The 18,287-nt window shown below is 36.6% G+C and overlaps 1 protein-coding gene across 1 annotated transcript in view; it reads left to right on the forward strand.

Annotated features, from left to right (window-relative positions):
* LOC136820821 (fibrocystin-L-like) overlaps positions 1 to 18,287 on the forward strand; it is a 63,852-nt gene that overhangs the window by 27,937 nt on the left and 17,628 nt on the right. Inside the window, exons 28-45 of the mRNA XM_067077058.1 lie at positions 466 to 1,053; positions 1,831 to 1,973; positions 2,475 to 2,712; positions 4,065 to 4,308; positions 5,273 to 5,467; positions 5,716 to 5,812; positions 6,522 to 6,687; positions 7,347 to 7,858; positions 8,084 to 8,381; positions 9,329 to 9,921; positions 10,526 to 10,658; positions 11,308 to 11,401; positions 12,553 to 12,796; positions 13,018 to 13,269; positions 13,874 to 14,141; positions 14,855 to 14,953; positions 16,799 to 16,965; positions 17,347 to 17,420. Coding sequence (XP_066933159.1) covers positions 466 to 1,053; positions 1,831 to 1,973; positions 2,475 to 2,712; positions 4,065 to 4,308; positions 5,273 to 5,467; positions 5,716 to 5,812; positions 6,522 to 6,687; positions 7,347 to 7,858; positions 8,084 to 8,381; positions 9,329 to 9,921; positions 10,526 to 10,658; positions 11,308 to 11,401; positions 12,553 to 12,796; positions 13,018 to 13,269; positions 13,874 to 14,141; positions 14,855 to 14,953; positions 16,799 to 16,965; positions 17,347 to 17,420 — 4,405 coding nt within the window. The remainder of the gene's footprint in view (positions 1 to 465; positions 1,054 to 1,830; positions 1,974 to 2,474; positions 2,713 to 4,064; positions 4,309 to 5,272; positions 5,468 to 5,715; positions 5,813 to 6,521; positions 6,688 to 7,346; positions 7,859 to 8,083; positions 8,382 to 9,328; positions 9,922 to 10,525; positions 10,659 to 11,307; positions 11,402 to 12,552; positions 12,797 to 13,017; positions 13,270 to 13,873; positions 14,142 to 14,854; positions 14,954 to 16,798; positions 16,966 to 17,346; positions 17,421 to 18,287) is intronic.

Consider the following 18,287-nt stretch of genomic DNA (forward strand, 5'->3'; position numbering starts at 1 on the left):
TCATCTAACGTTATATGGACGTTGTGAACGTTAGATAAACGTTAAAACAACGTTGTGTACCAGCTGGGATGTTCTTTACTGCGTCACAATTTAACCACTTCCACGTTTTTACTGCTTTCAAATCGAAATTCACTTTACACTGTACAGTCTCTTTAACTCGAACCTCTGTAACTCGAATGTCTCCTTAACTGAAATAATATCCATGGTCACTTCAGTTAACAATGCCTTATAAACCTTACTCCCTAACTGCATATGCCGATTCGAGTTATGGAGACTCCACTGTATTTGAGTGATTTTCAGTGTTATTGCAATCGATTTTATTACCTGCAAAAATTAACTCACAATCATTTGCCTCGCTTAGAAAACGAGCCTAGTTTTGTCACTAGCGTCATCCAATGAAAAGGTATATTTTTTATCAAAATATTATATCAATTATAAAATGTTACTTTTCCTTACGTTTCAAAGGCGATTTTGTTGTCATCAATCAGACCATGCTACTTGATCAATCTACACCCATATTGAGTATGCTGCTCATCAAAGGCGGTCAATTAATGTTTGATCGTAAAAATGATATTCACCTAAATGCAGAGCATATCTTAATCACGGAGAACGGGAAATTCACGATCGGTTCGCCCGACGAGCCATTCGAACACGATGCTTACGTCACCCTCCACGGTCATGTACGTTCGAAAGAGTTGCCTTTATACGGCGCTAAATCTTTATCCTTACGTCACGGTCATTTAGGGTTTTACGGGAAACACATTGTCAATACGTGGGCCCATTTGACGGCTACGGCGGAAAAGGGAGCTACTTCAATTGACGTCTCTTTGGACGTCAGTGATTGGAAGGTCGGCAGTGAAATTGTGATAGCCTCGACTTCGAAAAGTCAGCGTGAGAACGAGGTTAGTGTTATACAAGCGATAAACGGTAAAACCATCACACTTGAGAAGCCTTTAGAACATAAACATATTTCGCTGACTCAAACGATTGGCGGTCGTACCATCGAAACGAGCGCTGAAGTTGGATTGTTGTCAAGAAATATCGTGATCTCAGGTAAGAAGCCTTTAAATGGAATACTCTTGTTTTTTTTCTGGTGTTCATTATTAAGGCCGAGTAACTCGAACCTCCGTAACTCGCTCCATCCACAAAGTCGAATCGATACTACAAAAGTCGAATGTTTCCATAGATCCATCCTCTATATCCCCAAAATCTACTATTTTCACAATTGAAAATTGATAACTCGGAAGTTTATTTGGTCTCTTGTGAGAGACTTATTTATATACGTAGTACCTTTTTGATTGAATAAAAAGCTTGAAAAATTAGTTTTAAAGTCTCTCTCAATATAATCTGCAGTGTACACAAAAAAGGCTGCAACTTTTAAGAGAATTCGAATTAGATAGCGTTTTTGTGCTCGTTAAAAAGATAATCCGGAGTGGAATATAATCACAAAAGAAAAAAAAGAAGATGAAAATGAACTTCTTGTAGAAAAATGCAATGATCTTCTTTTTTATTTTAGAAATTCTTTAATCTTGGAACGTCATAATGCGAAAAAAAAAAATGAAAATTTTATTAGTTTTTTCTTCGTGGTAATATTCCACTCCTGTTTGTCTTTTCAATAAGCACAAAACCGCTACTTAATTCAAATTCTATCAAAAGTTGTTAAGGTTTGAAAAACACTGCCAGCTAATTCGAAATAGACTTTAATATGCTATAAAAATGGTTAGGTTAGTTTTTTATAAAAGTTACAGCCTTTTTTGGCTCCGTTGCAAGTTATATTTAGACAGACTTTAATTAATGTTATGCTTATAAAAGTAATTTATTCTCTAAAAGGCTCAAAACATGATGAATGGAATGACATCACAATCGAAGCTTGTCCGGAAGAGTTTGATCCCGGACAGTTCTCCACACAAAATTGTTTTGACGGAAATTTTGGCGAGGAAAGAGGAAGTGGCGAATTTGGTGTTCAAATTATGGTAAGTCCAGCTCCAGGGTACACTACCTCAACGTCCGACGGGGACCCTGTCACTACACGTTTTTTTTATAAGAACATCCTAAATTTTTGAAGCCTTCGGATATTCTTAACTTTTTTAGTGTTAAGCCTGGAAATGTTCTTAACATTTAAACATTCCATTTTTCTAAGAAATCTTAGGTGTTTTAGAATCCCCGAAAGATAAGGAAAGCTGTTGATTCGGACAGACAAAAGTTCGGGCTATGTCTGATACAATTTGTGACATTGTGATATATTTCCTAAGTTTCAAATGTTCAAATGTTCAAATTAGATTTATTCAGAAAACATAATCTGATACACTTTTCGAAATTAAGAAGAAATTTGAGAGTGCGTACAAATTTAAAGGCGCGAAGAAGTTTAAAGGTGCGTATAAAAAAAGATGGTGCGTAAGGCGTGTGATTTAGCTGACGTAATAATCTGTTCTGAAGCACAACAGCTCACAGCAATTTTTTCATTTCACTTTCAGGTGCACTCACACCAGCACAGTCAAGGCCTCGCCACCGCCCATTTTGATCACATAGAGATCACCCATGCTGGTCAAGGCGGCCGCTTAGGGCGTTACCCTATTCATTTTCACTTGGAAGGCGATGTACATGGTTCCTATGTGAAGGGTTGTGCAATCCACCGTAGTTTCAATCGAGCGGTCACAATGCACGGTGTACATAACCTGGTCGTGGAAAGGAATGTGATTTATGATATTCTCGGTAAGTGATAATTCAAAAACTAAAAGATCTACAGTGTGTCTCGGAAAAAGGTGGAACAGAGTTTCTGCTAATGATATGATTCTCAACACATTCTAATTCGAACCTCTACTATTCGAATCTTTCTGTAATTCAAACTAAAATATTGGTCCCCTATGCTGGAAAGTGGTTTAAATTACTCTATGTAATTCGAATTTTTCTCTAATTCGAAAAAAATTCTTAGTTCCTTGAAGGTCGAATTAGAGAGATTTAACTATGCTAAATTTCCCGCGGTCACTTTTGGAATCTCAAATTTCACGAGTGAAAAGAAGCTCCGGATAAACCACTCTAAAGAATTATCGATGGTTACCCAGTGCGATCCTCAAAACATTAGAGAAAAGTATGACTGTATGAGGTTACTGTATGAGGTTAAAAGTATGAGGTTACCCAGTGCGTTACTTAAACAATAGAGAAAAGTATGACTGACAGCAGTTTCGAAATTCTCACAAATTGGTCAATTTTACAACGTGCTAATTTGAACCTGATTACAGAATAGAAAGTATATACTAAAAAGTGTCATGTCATAAATTTTAAAACCATCGACTTTGACCAAACTGTTTTGACCAATCACAATCCTTGACCAAACTGTTTTGACCAATCACAATCCTTGACCAAATTGTTTTGACCAATCACAATCCTTTGACCAAACTGTTTTGACCAATCACAATCCTTGACCAAACTGTTTTGACCAATCACAATCCTTGACCAAATTGTTTTGACCAATCACAATCCTTTGACCAAACTGTTTTGACCAATCACAATCCTTGACCAAACTGTTTTGACCAATCACAATCCTTTGACCAAACTGTTTTGACCAATCACAATCCTTGACCAAACTGTTTTGACCAATCACAATCCTTTGTCCAAACTGTTTTGACCAATCACAATCCTTTGACCAAACTGTTTTGACCAATCACAATCCTTTGACCAAACTGTTTTGACCAATCACAATCCTTTGTCCAAACTGTTTTGACCAATCACAATCCTTTGACCAAACTGTTTTGACCAATCACAATCCTTTGACCAAACTGTTTTGACCAATCACAATCCTTTGTCCAAACTGTTTTGACCAATCACAATCCTTTGACCAAACTGTTTTGACCAATCACAATCCTTTGACCAAACTGTTTTGACCAATCACAATCCTTTGTCCAAACTGTTTTGACCAATCACAATCCTTTGACCAAACTGTTTTGACCAATCACAATCCTTTGACCAAACTGTTTTGACCAATCACAATCCTTTGACCAAACTGTTTTGACCAATCACAATCCTTTGACCAAACTGTTTTGACCAATCACAATCCTTTATCACAGGAAACGCTTACTTTATGGAAGATGGTATCGAAACTGGGAACGTAGTCCGTTACAATCTAGCTGTCTTTGTCAAACCATCAAGCTCCACTTTGAATGTGGATATCACACCAGCCGCTTATTGGGTCACCAACGCTGACAACACAGTCAGCCACAACGCAGCCGCTGGTGGCAGCCACCAGGGGTATTGGTACCAAATGTTTGAACACCCCGAAGGACCTTCTTTCACTAAAGATATTTGTCCACGGTGAGTTTTTCCTTTTGATTTATCGTGTAACTCATACAGTCAACTATCCCTAATTCGAACCTCTATTATTCGAATTTTTCTGTAATTCGAACTAAAAGATCGGTCCCCTCAGCTGTAAAGTAGTTTAATTTACTCTCTATTATTCGAATATTTCTATAATTCGATGAAAATTCTTGACCCCTTTGAAGATCGATTTAGAGAAAGTCATCTGTATATGACAGCTCGGAAAATTACTTATAATCACAGTGCTGCGAAAATTCGCTGCTTTTCCAATACGAAATTTGACGATGCCTTCCTTTTGACCAAGATCAAAATCAGGTCGCAGAACGACCCGATTTTACCTAGATTTAAAGTACATTTAAAATTAGCTGGCGGTAAATTTAATTGCGTATTACTTTTGATAGATTTCGAATTAGATAGCGATTTAATCCCTTTAGTAAAATAACATAAAAGTAGTAAAATGTAAACATTGCGCGAACCACGTGTCATTAAAGAGAACAATTAAAATCACGTGTCCAAAACAAACTTGTAAAACAATTGAAACAATCAAAATCAGCCATATTTGATTTGATTTTTCATTTTGACACTTGACATTTGTTTTGATTTTGTATCCCGCTGCATACGGCAGTACCTTTATGTCCCTTTGAAAAGCTTCCCTTCTTTATTAAAAGATTTTCTTTTTATATGATATAGAAAGTAGATGCTCCTTTGCTAGACTAGAGTCTACTTTTGGCTGAACTTTGCTTTTTGATAATTTTTTTATGACGCTGAGTCCAGTGAAGTAGACTAGGAGCATTTGGCGAGGTCGCCATTTTGAAAAAAAATTTTGAAAATCCAAATAACAATAAAACTCCTTTGATCCCTAGAAGAGCAAATTAGAGATAAGCAACTGTAAAAACAACTCTGAATTAGTTTCATCGCCAATACATTCCATTCCATTCTGAAAACTTTTCGATCATTTCAGAAATGTGCCGATGTTGGAATTTAAAAACAATACAGCTCACTCCATCGGTCGGTTTGGGTTATGGATCTTTCCTGTCTACCACCCAATGAAGGGCGGAGATTGTGACGCCAAAGAAGATGAACCCGCCCATTTTGAAAGTTTGACGGTATGGAACACTGGAAAAGGCGCCGAGTGTGTGGAATGTGGCTCTGTAAGGTAATATTGCCAACTGAAAAACACGCTTCTTTTATAAGAACGATTTTAAAATAACATGAGGCTGGAATTTGGCCAAAACCTAAGAACAAGTTAAGAGGAATCACAGCCTTAAATTTATGAAATCTGTAAGGCAATTTAAGCCACGAAACCAATAGAGAAAAGATTGCAAGTGTTTATAAGAAAAAAATCAGGGCTAAACCTGAAAGCTAGGAAGATAAGGCCATGCTACGCGGTTCATTTTTTTTTAGGTTCGTAGATTTCGTGATGTTGGATAACGACTTATCAGGGATTGAATATATTGATGCTGACTCCAAAAACGCCCCATGGGGCGGACCAATGATCAAGGTAAGGGCGTTTAGTATAACACCACGCCTGCTTTCGGTTAAGCTTTCTTCACCGTATAATATCGTAAGAAGTATTTGGTTAAATCATACATCAAATTTATACGAAAATTTATGTACAGTGGACTCACGCTAATTCGAACTTCTCTCATTCGAATCTTTCTATAATTCGAACTATTTTTCAGTTCCCGCCAAGGAGAAACCTTCATTAATTTCTTTCTATCATTTGAATCTCTTTGTAATTCGAACAAATTATTTTTCCTGTTCGAGTTCGAATTAACGAGAGTGTTATTGTTTTTCCGTATCAGTGAAGTATCAAAAGAGGCTTTTTCCGTCTCTAAATCTTACATATTCACCAAAGTTTTAAGAATATTTGCTAATTAGCTGTGTGAAATTCATTTTTCATCTCAGACGAAAAATTTTGCTTTGACCCCTGTTCTATCTCTTGCATTTACAAAGATGGTAACCTGAATTTCATACTTTTCCTCCATCAAAAATTGCAACCCTCAATGAATAGAAAAAATGTCTAGAATTGTTGTTTTGAATTTTCTTTTCTTTGAAATTTTGCCATTCCAAAAGTTAAATTTAAAGAAAAACAACAAAGTTTTATTTTAAAATTGGGCAAGAGTTTTTCGATTGAAAATCATCTTCAGTGCTACAAGCGATGTTGTTTTGAAAATCTCAGTGACCCTCATTCAACTTTTTCTCAACAGGATTCACTGATTGTGGGTCAGTCTGACTTGGTCAACCATTATGAATTATCGAACGGTCGCCAAACAGATTGTACGTCAAACGGATTGATGTTACCTTTCTCCAATCGCCTCACCATATCGAACGTCAAAATGGTCAACTTTCAAAACCCTGGCTGCATTGCTTTTGGTATGTTGAATAATGGAGTTTCCATTGAGTTCAAAGCATTTAAGGGCCTACAATGGGTGCCGAAATATTTGGCAAAAAAGGGGAATTCCCTCAAAACTTTAAAACCGCAAATGGTTTTAAGTGCTTTGAAGTACAGTTCGATAATAGAGTTTTAACTCTGAGTTTTAACATTAGACTTAAAACTTAGGATCTCAGGATCTAAAAGCTACAAAATGTTCCAATAAGACTAAGAATATAGCCTGGAAGCCACTTAACCCCTCCCAAATTGAAAAATCCGATGAAGCCAAATATCCAAAATTGACAATATATTTCGGTGCTGATTGTAGAGAGGAAACTCTTAGATGGCAAATAAAGCCACTTATTTCCCATCGAAAACGCGCGATCCGCGTGGTATTTCACACAAATGTTGGATTGAAAGTAAAATCCATCGCCAGATTTCAAAAAATAAAATTTTGTGTGTTTTGTCTTTATTGTTTCCATTTTGAGTAGTTGAAAGTTTTATACTTCTAGACTATATATATATACTGCGTAAAAACAAAGAAGTGCTAGATTCAATCTGTCATTCTAAAAGTGGCGCAAATCACCGGTTCCTTTGCAAATCGACAGCGATAACTAAAGGGAAATAAACTTAAGTCATTTCTAATTTCATATTTATTCAGGTACGTGTGCCCACTGCAAGCCAGATGATGGTGGATCTGTGGTCAGGTTTGAAAAAATGTCTTTCGAAAATGCTCCGAATCGTGTCAGCTTCCCTTTCCCGCACGCGTCCCTTCTTGAGGATATGGACGGTACTCTGACAACCCACGTAGGTGGGTCCATACTCCCTACCATGGGGACCCTAGACCCCAACCATTGTGACGACTACCCTGCTGGAGGACATGGGTCGGCAGCTGCTTCAGTATGCAGCCAAGGTAAATTTAGACGAATCACATGGAATAAGATGCATCCCTCATCGATTGATGGGAAAGACGCATTCCTCACTAATGATCATGGCACGGATACAGTTAAGTGGCGAAAGAAAGCAAAAGCAGGCTTACCTGAAGGTTATACGAGTTTTCTTGAGGTTGATGATACTCTAGCATTGACTTTCGCCAACTCCCCACAATTCACTAATATTTCATTCGATATGAAGATCGCTGGACTTGAAGACACAGATAGTGCTTTATTACAGGTAAGTACAGCTCAAAATTTAGTTTATATCCAGTCTTACTTACGTCGTTTTTCCAACTGTTACGTCAGATCGCGCTAATGGAGCTGCTTCATATTTTTCTTTCGACCAATAGCGTGGAAGCTTTGCTCGAAAAAGTGTGATTGTAGCGCGAACGTGTGGAGACAGGCCTTAAAATAAATTCGGACTCGAATAAATTCTGTCTTAGAAGTATATTTTTTATCTAAGATTCAATTTGCACAAGATCCTGACCATATTCAGACTATTTCTGGATCAAATAAGAATAGTACGGTAGCTGTTCCAGACGCATCCATGGACCACGGAGAATACTTCCTAAGTACGGAAAACCAAATGACCGTATTAATCAACGGAAAGAATAATGAACCGGAACAACCGACTGAAAAGATGATCAATTTGAGAGTACATCGTTGTTTCTACGAAGGGTGTATTACACCCACACCACCCTCGCCGCCCTCTGAACGCCCAAATGTTACCAGAGTTTGGAGCAAGCTTGAAGATTGGGAAGGTATGTATGTTTTTTTTTTAATTTTGAGAATTTTTCAAGTTTCTGTGATAAAGAAAAGCAGTCTTCATTGATGTAGACCAGCGTCTGAGATTCAGAAAATTCACTCAAAAACTCCAGGAGATTCGAAAAAGTCTCGAAAATTTTTGTCAACTCTACATTTGGAGTGTTATATCAAAAATTTGGGAATCACCTACGCTGGTCTAACATTGCGTGCGGGCAAGGATGAAAATTTGAAAATTTCGAATTTCCTACCGAAAAAAAACCGTCTGCCAAACGGCCATTTACCATCTTCAGAACAAAATCTATACAGTGGACCCTCGCTAATTCAAACTTCTATCATTGGAATCTTTCTATAGTTTCTCAGTCCTCGTCAAAGAAGAAATCTTCCTAAATTTCTCTTTCTATGATTCGAATCTCTTTGTAATTTGAAACAATTATTTTTGCCTTTCGAGTTCGAATTAGTAAGCGGCAACTGTAAATTGTAGAACAGTTTTTTTCGGCAAGAGAGTTCAGCGTTACAATATTTTGCTGTTGAGGACTCTCCGAAGTTAAAAAAATGTTGAACAAGAATCGAAATAAATATTCTACATTTTTGATTAATCTAGTGAATTATTTGCATTGCTTTTGCAAGGTCAGCAAAAAGATTTATGTAATTGACTTCAAGAACACTTTTTTTATCACAAATTTTAAGAGCTATCAAGATTAACAGTCACTCTAAAAAAATAAAAACGGAATTCATGATATTCATGACGTAACGTTTTCTACGGAAAGACCCCGGTTTTTGCCAGTAGTGGCAAATTTTGTACAACTTTATTTGTCTAGTTTAAATTTGCCACTACTGGCTAAAACCGGGGTATTTCCGAAGAAAACATTACGTCATGAATATCATGAATCAAAGTTGATGTATTTTTTTGTAAATTTCTTTTCATTTTTTTCTTCAACACCAGGAACGGAAGAAGGTTACGGTGGTTTTCAAGTATTACCAAGATCAAATGAAACGGTCAACATTCTTTCTGATTGGTGGATGATGATTGACAAAGATTCTCCACGCGTGCATGTCAAGCGGTTAAACATATACGGAACGCTAGAGGTAGATGGTGATGATGGGATCGACCATGAGATCAAGGCGGAGATTATCTTCGTCTCGGGAAGCTTATCACAGTTTATCATAGGCTGGCCTGACAAACCTTACCCTAATAACGTCATCATTCAGCTTGTTGGTGACCACGCGACCGAGGATTTACCGCTGACCAGTAGTTTGATGCTTGGCTCAAAAGCTATCGGCGTGTTCGGTAAATTACAATTGTATGGTAAACCACGTGGTGCCACGTGGACCAAATTATCCAAAACATTAAACAGTGGCGAGACGACATTGATGCTCACTGAGGATGTGACATGGGAGTCTGGTGATGAGATCCTTGTGACTACGTCATCATTTGAATCACGTGATGCGGAAACGTTTGTGATTGGCTCCATCGCTAATGATAAACGCACTATTACCATGGAAACTGCTGCTAAAAATACACACAAAGCCTTTGAGGTAAGACGATTGCAAGACACGTGCGTAGGATTTCGCATCTCTAGTCTTTTCTGTGTGGTTGGCTTGGGTGGGGTTGGTGAGAAATTTCAGGTTGCTACTATGTAGGGGTTGACATTTTTCAGATAGGGTTCTGTCAAGTTTTCTGTATTGAAAACTTCGGTTTTCCACTTTTCAGTGTTTTTTTACACGTACTAGTGTGAAATAAGAAAACGAATGTCAAAATATATAATCTAACTAACAGCCCAAGTGGAAGTTTTTACCACATTAGGTATAAAACTTTCCATCTATATTCCAATGGGGATAAAAACTTTATTGTTCAAAGCTCAAAAAATCCAGTCGGGATGCATTTGAGCTCAATTTTTTCCATTTAATTTCGAACGAGGAATATCAAAGTCAATTTCCCAGTGGGGCCGAAATTGTAGGGTATTATATCCAACGGGGACGAAATTTTGCTCACGCTTTCCAGTTAGATGAGGGCCCTTATGGTCTGTGACACAGAGGTGTAATCTAGGGTAAAAGACTGAATGGACGAGAAAACTTGTTCGTGTTAAGAGATTCGAGAGATTCCAGAATTCTTATGTATTTCAAACAATTTAACTTTCAGGTGGAGGTCGACGGAGAGAAGATCGAATTCGCCGCGAAAGTGGCCTTGCTTTCGCGAAACATCCTCATTGAAGGTGTCAACGAACCTGAAGGATCGCTCAATGATCAACATTTCGGCTGCCGTATACTTGTCGGTGAGTATATTGTTCACAAAAATCATTTCCCTTTCTATACACTAGACATTATTGGGTCGATCCAGTTAAGTAGTTAGAGATCAGTGAAACTAATGTAGTTTTCTTCTCATTTTATAAACGGGTTTTAATTGAATTTTCTCGACATCAACACTGACTTTAAATGATTAAAGCCACCATTTATATGATTCGTTAAAATTTCTTAAACTCATAAAACTCTCTCTAAATCTCCAAAGGGGTATTTTTATGTGAGCCACCTGGTATCTTATGTCCAACGATTGATCAAATTCTGAAGCTAAAAAAACTACGATAACGAATATAGTATTTACTAGAGGGGGTGAAAGGTTTAAGGGGGAGTGGGATAGAGTGCGAGTCTTTTTTGAATTTTAAGAATAAAATCCTCCATTCTTCCTTAATAGATATTTTAACAACACTCCCTTGGGTAATTTTTTGGGAATATGAGTAGCGTTGAGTAGGAGTCTTTGTTAATTCTTCTTTCAGTTCTACATTGTGTACAGCAAAAGCTTATCAAAATGTTGAAATATCATCAAATTCTGCCCCTGGAACCCTAGGTATCCATAAATAGTAAAACGACGTAAAAAGTAGTGATATGCTACTACGGCGATCTTTAATTTGCTTTGTCTTTCTATAGGGAATTACCACGGAGGTCATGGTAGTGCAGAACTTTCGAACGTTGAAGTGAAGCATTGTGGACAATACGGATGGAACGAGGAATATGATCCGAGGTGAGTGTGGATGGATGTTCAGGCCCGGTGTTATTTAGGCCCGGCGAACGGTGAATTTCGCCAGTCCGAGGCATAAAAAAAAAGAAAGAATTTGTCGGTCTCAAAATTCGTAATTATTCAAACTAATCAATACACTGGAATTTCTAGAATTTCCTGGCCTAGAATCGGGAAAATGCAAGAGTTAATTTTTCATCCCTATCAAAACAAAGAGCAAAGCCTCTGGATGTTAATTAAGGTTTTGTTGATTTGATTACACTTCAGTTGATTCTCGCTACACGTTTTTTTATGAGAACGTCCAATTGTGTTAAAGACTTTAAATGATCTTAACTCTTTAAGTTTAAAGTCTAAAAATGCTCTTATTTATTCCGTGTTGTGAGTATTTTGTACAATTTTCTAATAAATTGGGTATTTTAGATTCCGTAAAGCCTTACAATGTTCTTGATATTTCGGCCATCAAGGCAGTTTAAAGCTTTTTCCACATGTACGTAAACTCTTACTTTAGACCTTACGAAAAATCGTACGTAAGGCTGTCTTTTGGGAATTTCCCCGCCCTTACGTACAGTTTTTGTCCCGTAAGAGGGTCTTAAGTGACTTTTCCTTGCGTTCAAAATGTTTTGAACGTAAGCAAACTCTACTTAAGACCGTAAAACACTGCGTATGCGTAGGGAAATTCCCCGTTCTCGACATATTAAGTAAAGTTTTACGTGCATGTGAAAAAAGCTTAAAGCCCGAGAAGCTAGAGTTAGAGAATCTCTAACCTTTTTTTGGTAAAGATCATGTGCAGGCGTTCTGGATAGGAATTGAGTAGCTTCATTTCCCATCCAAAAGTTTATACTCTAGCTTCTTGGGGGGGGGGGGGGGGCTTAAACTCAATGATCAAATCCCTATTTTCGTCTATCGTTTGTTGGCTTTAATAAAAGACTATATTCGAGCCACCTGGTTGAGTCATTAGCAGTATAGGAAATATAGCTTATTTTTCGATCAGGTCTGCTATGGTAATAGAAATAGAATGGAATTATCAACAGATTTGAAAAGGCTTTTTCTTTGACGGATGGTGAGACAAAACCCTGCATGAATGTTGAAAAAAGCTTGAATGAACGCTGGCAAAAATCTACATGATTTTGAACTTTTGCTTTTCATTTCAATTCCAGGTTTTCTCTTGCTTTCCTGAACCTTGGTGACGTCTCGCCTCGTGGCTCAAAATCATCGTTCGTCCATGACTCCTCCATTCACCATGGTTACAATGTGGCCATTGGTGCGTTTGGCACTGACTTCTTGGAAATTTCAAACACTGTTGTACATCATACTGTAGGACCAGCAATTCAAATGTCTGGGATGAGCCATCGTTTGATTGACAACTTGGTTTCATATTCAATTGCTGAAGCTACTTTCTCGGTATGAAAATTTAGCTCCTTCAATATGAACAGAAGTCTCATATGAATAGAAAACTAATTGTCTGCGTTATATGTAACTTTGGGCTATTTTGTCTTAATACTGTTTTAAAAATGCTGTGTTTTTGCAACGTCAATACTTTTTATAGCGATTCAGACCTCACTTTTCATACCGTCAATCTATCTGGCTTTTGATGTAATACACTCATTTTTTTTTTACAATAGACGAAGAAATATGGCTTCGATATCAAATGGCCAGGAGCGATCGATATCGTTAAAACTGAAAACATGACCCTCATTGGGAATACCATTGCTGGTAGCGAGAAAGATGGATTGCATTGGCGCGGACAGAAATGTTCAGAGGCGGCCGAAGCAGACAATTTGGTCCGTGACAACGAGATTCACGGTACTCTATTTGGTATGCATGTTCCCGCTAAAGGAAAATACGAGGAGTGTGTTTTGTTGTCTGGTTTCAAGGTTAGCGTGATTCGTATCATACAGTATCGGTACTAAATTTCATTTCTTTTCTCTGCATTTTTAAAACGTTTGTAAGTCAAAATACAGTTGAACATCTCTCATTGAAAGTCACCGTCAATGAGAAACTCTCCACAAACGAAGCTCTACTATTCGATAAGTTTCTTCAATTTATGTAAATTCAATTCCCCTTGAAAATTACTAGAACCTATGTATTTTTCTTAACGTTTTAAGAGAAACTTTAAAGAAAGTAATTTTTTTGGTGCCGTTTCCAGTTTTCTTTGGGTATCATCGGCGTCGGACGAAGAAAAGAGAACACTCGTTGAAAATTAATTCTTCTTGTTTCAGTGAACCAAATATCTTTAATCAGTTAAATGAAATCTCAAAGATATCAATTAAAAACTTTCTAGATAAACAAATTGGTGAAATCAAGTTCTTTATTTATTTACACATATATATTGTTGTTGAACACCGTTTCATAAGAGTGCTCGGTATCTCTGTAGAGCGAATTCACAAATTTATTTCAAAATTTTAAAGTTAGAAAAAATAATGTACAACTTCAAAACTGTTGAAACTAATTTATAAATTTCTTTATTTACAAACTCAGATATGGATGAATTATGATTACGGAGTTTACGCCTGGCCAAGCCAAAGTATCATTTTAACCAATTCCATTTTTGCTGACAATAAACTTGCCGTCAGTCTTAACGTTCACGGGGCAAGTTCCATTGGTCACGCGATACGTGATGATGTCATTACAATCAAAGACAGTGTTTTGATTGGTCAATCTAGTGCATTCGATTGTGCTGCAGGGGACTTGGTTCCATGGCATGCTGAACAGTACCCTGATTCAAGACCTCCGAAACACCCTAAAGGTTGGACTTCTAGAATATCACTTTCAGTAGCATGGTTGATTTTTTTGGAGAGCCTCTCCGCTGGGAGACAAGGATGCCTGAATGGCGCCCCTTTGCTATTTTCGGCGCCCCTTTGCTATTTTCGGCGCCCACTTGCAATTTTACACCCTAACAGTGGCAGTGTTTAGCCGAAGGAGGAAAAATATAGCGTAATTTTTCCTAACATATTTTCTTTGATTAGGAGGGCTCCAAAATAGTAACTTTTTTAATATTGTCTCCAAAGCTTTGGCCGACCCACCACGATACTGATCGTTTTACTATTTTATGGTACAGATTTTTCTATAAAAACCTCTCCAAATTGCTAGACTTAGACGTTGTATTCTTAATTTATATAATTTGTCTCAATCTCTTCTCCTGAAGAGTAATGTTAAGGATCGTTACATATTAAGGTTTGATATTACTCTGATATTATATTGCTTGACGAATCCAAACTTTCCCGTTATAATGGCGATAATTCTTAGGCTAGGCTATCAACAATTATTATGCAGCCGATAATTTTATCATACGGTCAATATCTGCCGTGCTCCTCCCGCAATTATTTTTCTCTCTTCCATCGCGTAAGAGAATTTAGGGGGAATTTTACTTTAATAGCATGAGTGGCCCTCGGCATTTGACACGTTAGGATATTTAACTCGATATTTTTCACCAATAATGATTTCTTCTTTTATCCATAGGTGGGAATATAGGTATCATGACGAGTCTCTTCAGCAACGGTGCTGCAACCGGACCACCAATGTCGTGGCAGGATCCCATGTCGTATCCCTCACTCATCGGTATATATTAATGTTTTTTCTGCTGTATTGAGGGATATCTTTTCTTCTTTCGATACTTGTTCATTCTAGAGAAATACTCTAGGGGCTGAGTTAGGTCCCGTACGCGCATCGGCGTATAGTCATTTTTTCTTTTGATCATGAAAGTATAGTCCTTGAAGAGTCAGAAAACGTGTGTGGCGTTATTTGGATCAGGCACAAATTTCCATAATGCCGGATTTAAGATTTTCAACCCTTTTCAGCCCTCTTGATTGAAAAAAATATTTTTTTGACTTTAAACATAGACATATTATATACCAGTCGATCACAAATTTTATGCTGATTAAGAAAAAGATCAGAATCATGGTCTGAAAATTTCGTTATCTGGAGATATGAAGCACTTTCGATTTCAATTTTTTGAAATGACTACTTTTGGTTCCAGATTTGCGTGGCTGTAACATTTGATTGGCTTACTTAAAATTTACTTGAAATTTTCGGAGGGTCTTGCCTACCGTTCAAATAATAAAATTCAGGAAATTTTTTTTTCTACATGAATTTCGAAATCCATAATGGCGGATTCAAAATTTTCTTTCGTCACATGGGCTCTTAGGCTCTGCTAGACTAAGAAAAATATTTTTTGAGCTTAAAACCCTGCATATTATATACCAATCGATCAGAAATTTTATGCTGATTAAGAAAAAGGTCAGAACCATGATCTGAAAATATCGTTATCAAGAGATAGGAAGTACTTACGTTTTCTAAGTTTTGAAAACGAAAGTACTTCATAGCTCGAGATAGCAAAATATTCAGACCATGGTTCTGACCTTTTTCTTGATCAACATAACATTTCTGATCGATTGGTATATAATATGTAGGGTTTTAAGCTCAAAAAATATTTTTCTTAGTCTAGCAGAGCCTAAGAGCCCATGTGACGAAAGAAAATTTTGAATCCGCCATTATGGATTTCGAAATTCATGTAGAAAAAAAAAGATTCCTGAATTTTATTATTTGAACGGTAGGCAAGACCCTCCGAAAATTTCAAGTAAATTAAGTAAGCCAATCAAATGTTACAGCCACGCAAATCTGGAACCAAAAGTAGTCATTTCAAAAAATCGAAATCGAAAGTGCTTCATATCTCCAGATAACGAAATTTTCAGACCATGATTCTGATCTTTTTCTTAATCAGCATAAAATTTGTGATCGATTGGTATATAATATGTCTATGTTTAAAGTCAAAAAAATATTTTTTTTCAAGCAAGAGGGCTAAAAAGGGTTGAAAATCTAAAATCCACCATTATGGAAATTTGTGCCTGATCCAAATAACGCCACACACGTTTTCTGACTCTTCGAGGACTATACTTTCATGATCAAAAGAAAAAATGACTATACGCCGATGCGCATACGGGACCTAACTCAGCCCCTAGAGTAAAATGCAAATTCTCTATGAAAATCGAATACGAGAGCATCAACTGTATAAATGCTTCTCAAGCAAGAAAAAGTGATACATCAAGATTTGGCTGCTTTTGGATTGGCGGATTTAAGTGCCGCTTTCTCTGTTTTCACTCGACATTTTTTTTCTTAATTTGAAAATGGATTTTATTTTCAATCTGACGTTAGTGTGAAAACCACGTGTTTTCACTTCCTCTTGGATGGGAAAGAGTGGCTTCATTTGCCATCCAGAAAGATTTTCTCCCCAAGTGAAAGTAACATTCGTAGTTCTTTTTTATGATAGTTGAAGTAGTGAAAATCATTGTTTCATGTCTTATTCAAACAATCCTCAGGTGAAAATCCTTAAAATCCTTAAAATCCTTAGTTCTTTTTTATAATTTGATAATTGAAAGACTATTTTCTTTGACTCTTTCTAACAAGGTGTGACACGTATTGAAAACGTCCAAATGACGTCTTTTGAAGACCAAGAATGCGATGGAAAATTGAGAGAAAGTCATGGTTTGATGACACATTCTTCTTATGGTGATATCATTCACCCAATCACATTGGAGAAAATTAAACTTGAAAATGTCGGAGATACCAATAAGGTACACGTTTTTTTTTTAAGAACAAACTATATAGAAATATAAGGCTTCAATGGCAAGAATGTTAAGAACAGGTTAAGAACATTTTAAGGCTTTGCGGTCTCGATAACACCTGATTTCTTAGGAAAATGGGTAAAAATGGTCACAAAATGGTGAAAATAAGAACATGTTAAGAATATTTTTAGGCTTAAAACTCAAAAAGTTAAGAATATCGCAAGGCTTCAAAAAATTTGGATGTTCTTATAAAAAAAGTGTATTGAATTTGCAATTTGCAATCATTGATCTTAAAGCTTCACTAGTAGCTTCTTGGAGCTTATTTTGAGGGGTCATTATACAAATTGAAATCCACGCCAAACAGAGTATCTTCTTTTCATTATTTGATAGATATTTCACCATCAACCCATCACGCGTTGGATTAATCCCGCTGACTGTGTCGATATGGATTGCGATGCGCGCAGGTAAGGAAATGATCCATTTTTTTATTTGAGCATATCATTTTAATAATTCTTTGGGAGCTCGAAACATGTCGGCAAAAATCAAATTTCTTTTTTACCGTTCAACATAATAATTCTTTGGCAAAATTATATGAGGAATTGTGTTACACTCAAATATATCCAGCTAACACACAACGTAGTTTCAACGTTTATTTAATGTTCACAACGTCCATATAACGTTAGATGAACGTTGAAGCAACGTTGTGGGCCGGCTGAATTATCCCTATCACAATCACGCGATTTTTCTATTACTTTTTTGGTAACACCATAGTATAAGAAAGCCGCGGCTGGAATATGTACCGCATTGTCTTTTCAGTTAATTGCTGTTCCATCTCTGTCTCCGAGCTTTATAAGAACATCAAGATTGTCAGTTTATTATTGGTAGATAGTTTTTGAAATTTTTCTCTTATTTTCCTTCACAAAAAGTTTTTTTGCTGCTAGATATCTTTGAATTTGTACCCAATAGAACATTTGAAATAATTTTGGACATATTTTAGGGATCTTTTGCGGAAACAATAGTTTTTCGCTAAAATTGAAATTATAAGAACTATATCCAAGATGACAACTTTCCTGTCAGTTTAAATGATAAATTTTGAAGGTGCTGGCTTGATATTTTCACAGTGTTATCTTGATGTACTTTTTCATTGATTTCTAAAAAGATTTCACTGAAATATTGCGAAGGCTTTTCAAGGCACCTCATTAATTTTTGAGTTCTTTCAGCCCAGCCATTTTGTGCTTGTTTCAATTTCTTAGTGTTGATTTTTCCTTAACAATGATTTTATAATGCAAGTGTATTATCAAGAGCATATCATTAATGTCTAAAACGCACTG

Source organism: Clytia hemisphaerica, unplaced genomic scaffold, assembly GCF_902728285.1.
Source record: "Clytia hemisphaerica strain Z4C2 unplaced genomic scaffold, Clytia hemisphaerica genome assembly, whole genome shotgun sequence".
NCBI lineage: Eukaryota > Metazoa > Cnidaria > Hydrozoa > Leptothecata > Clytiidae > Clytia > Clytia hemisphaerica.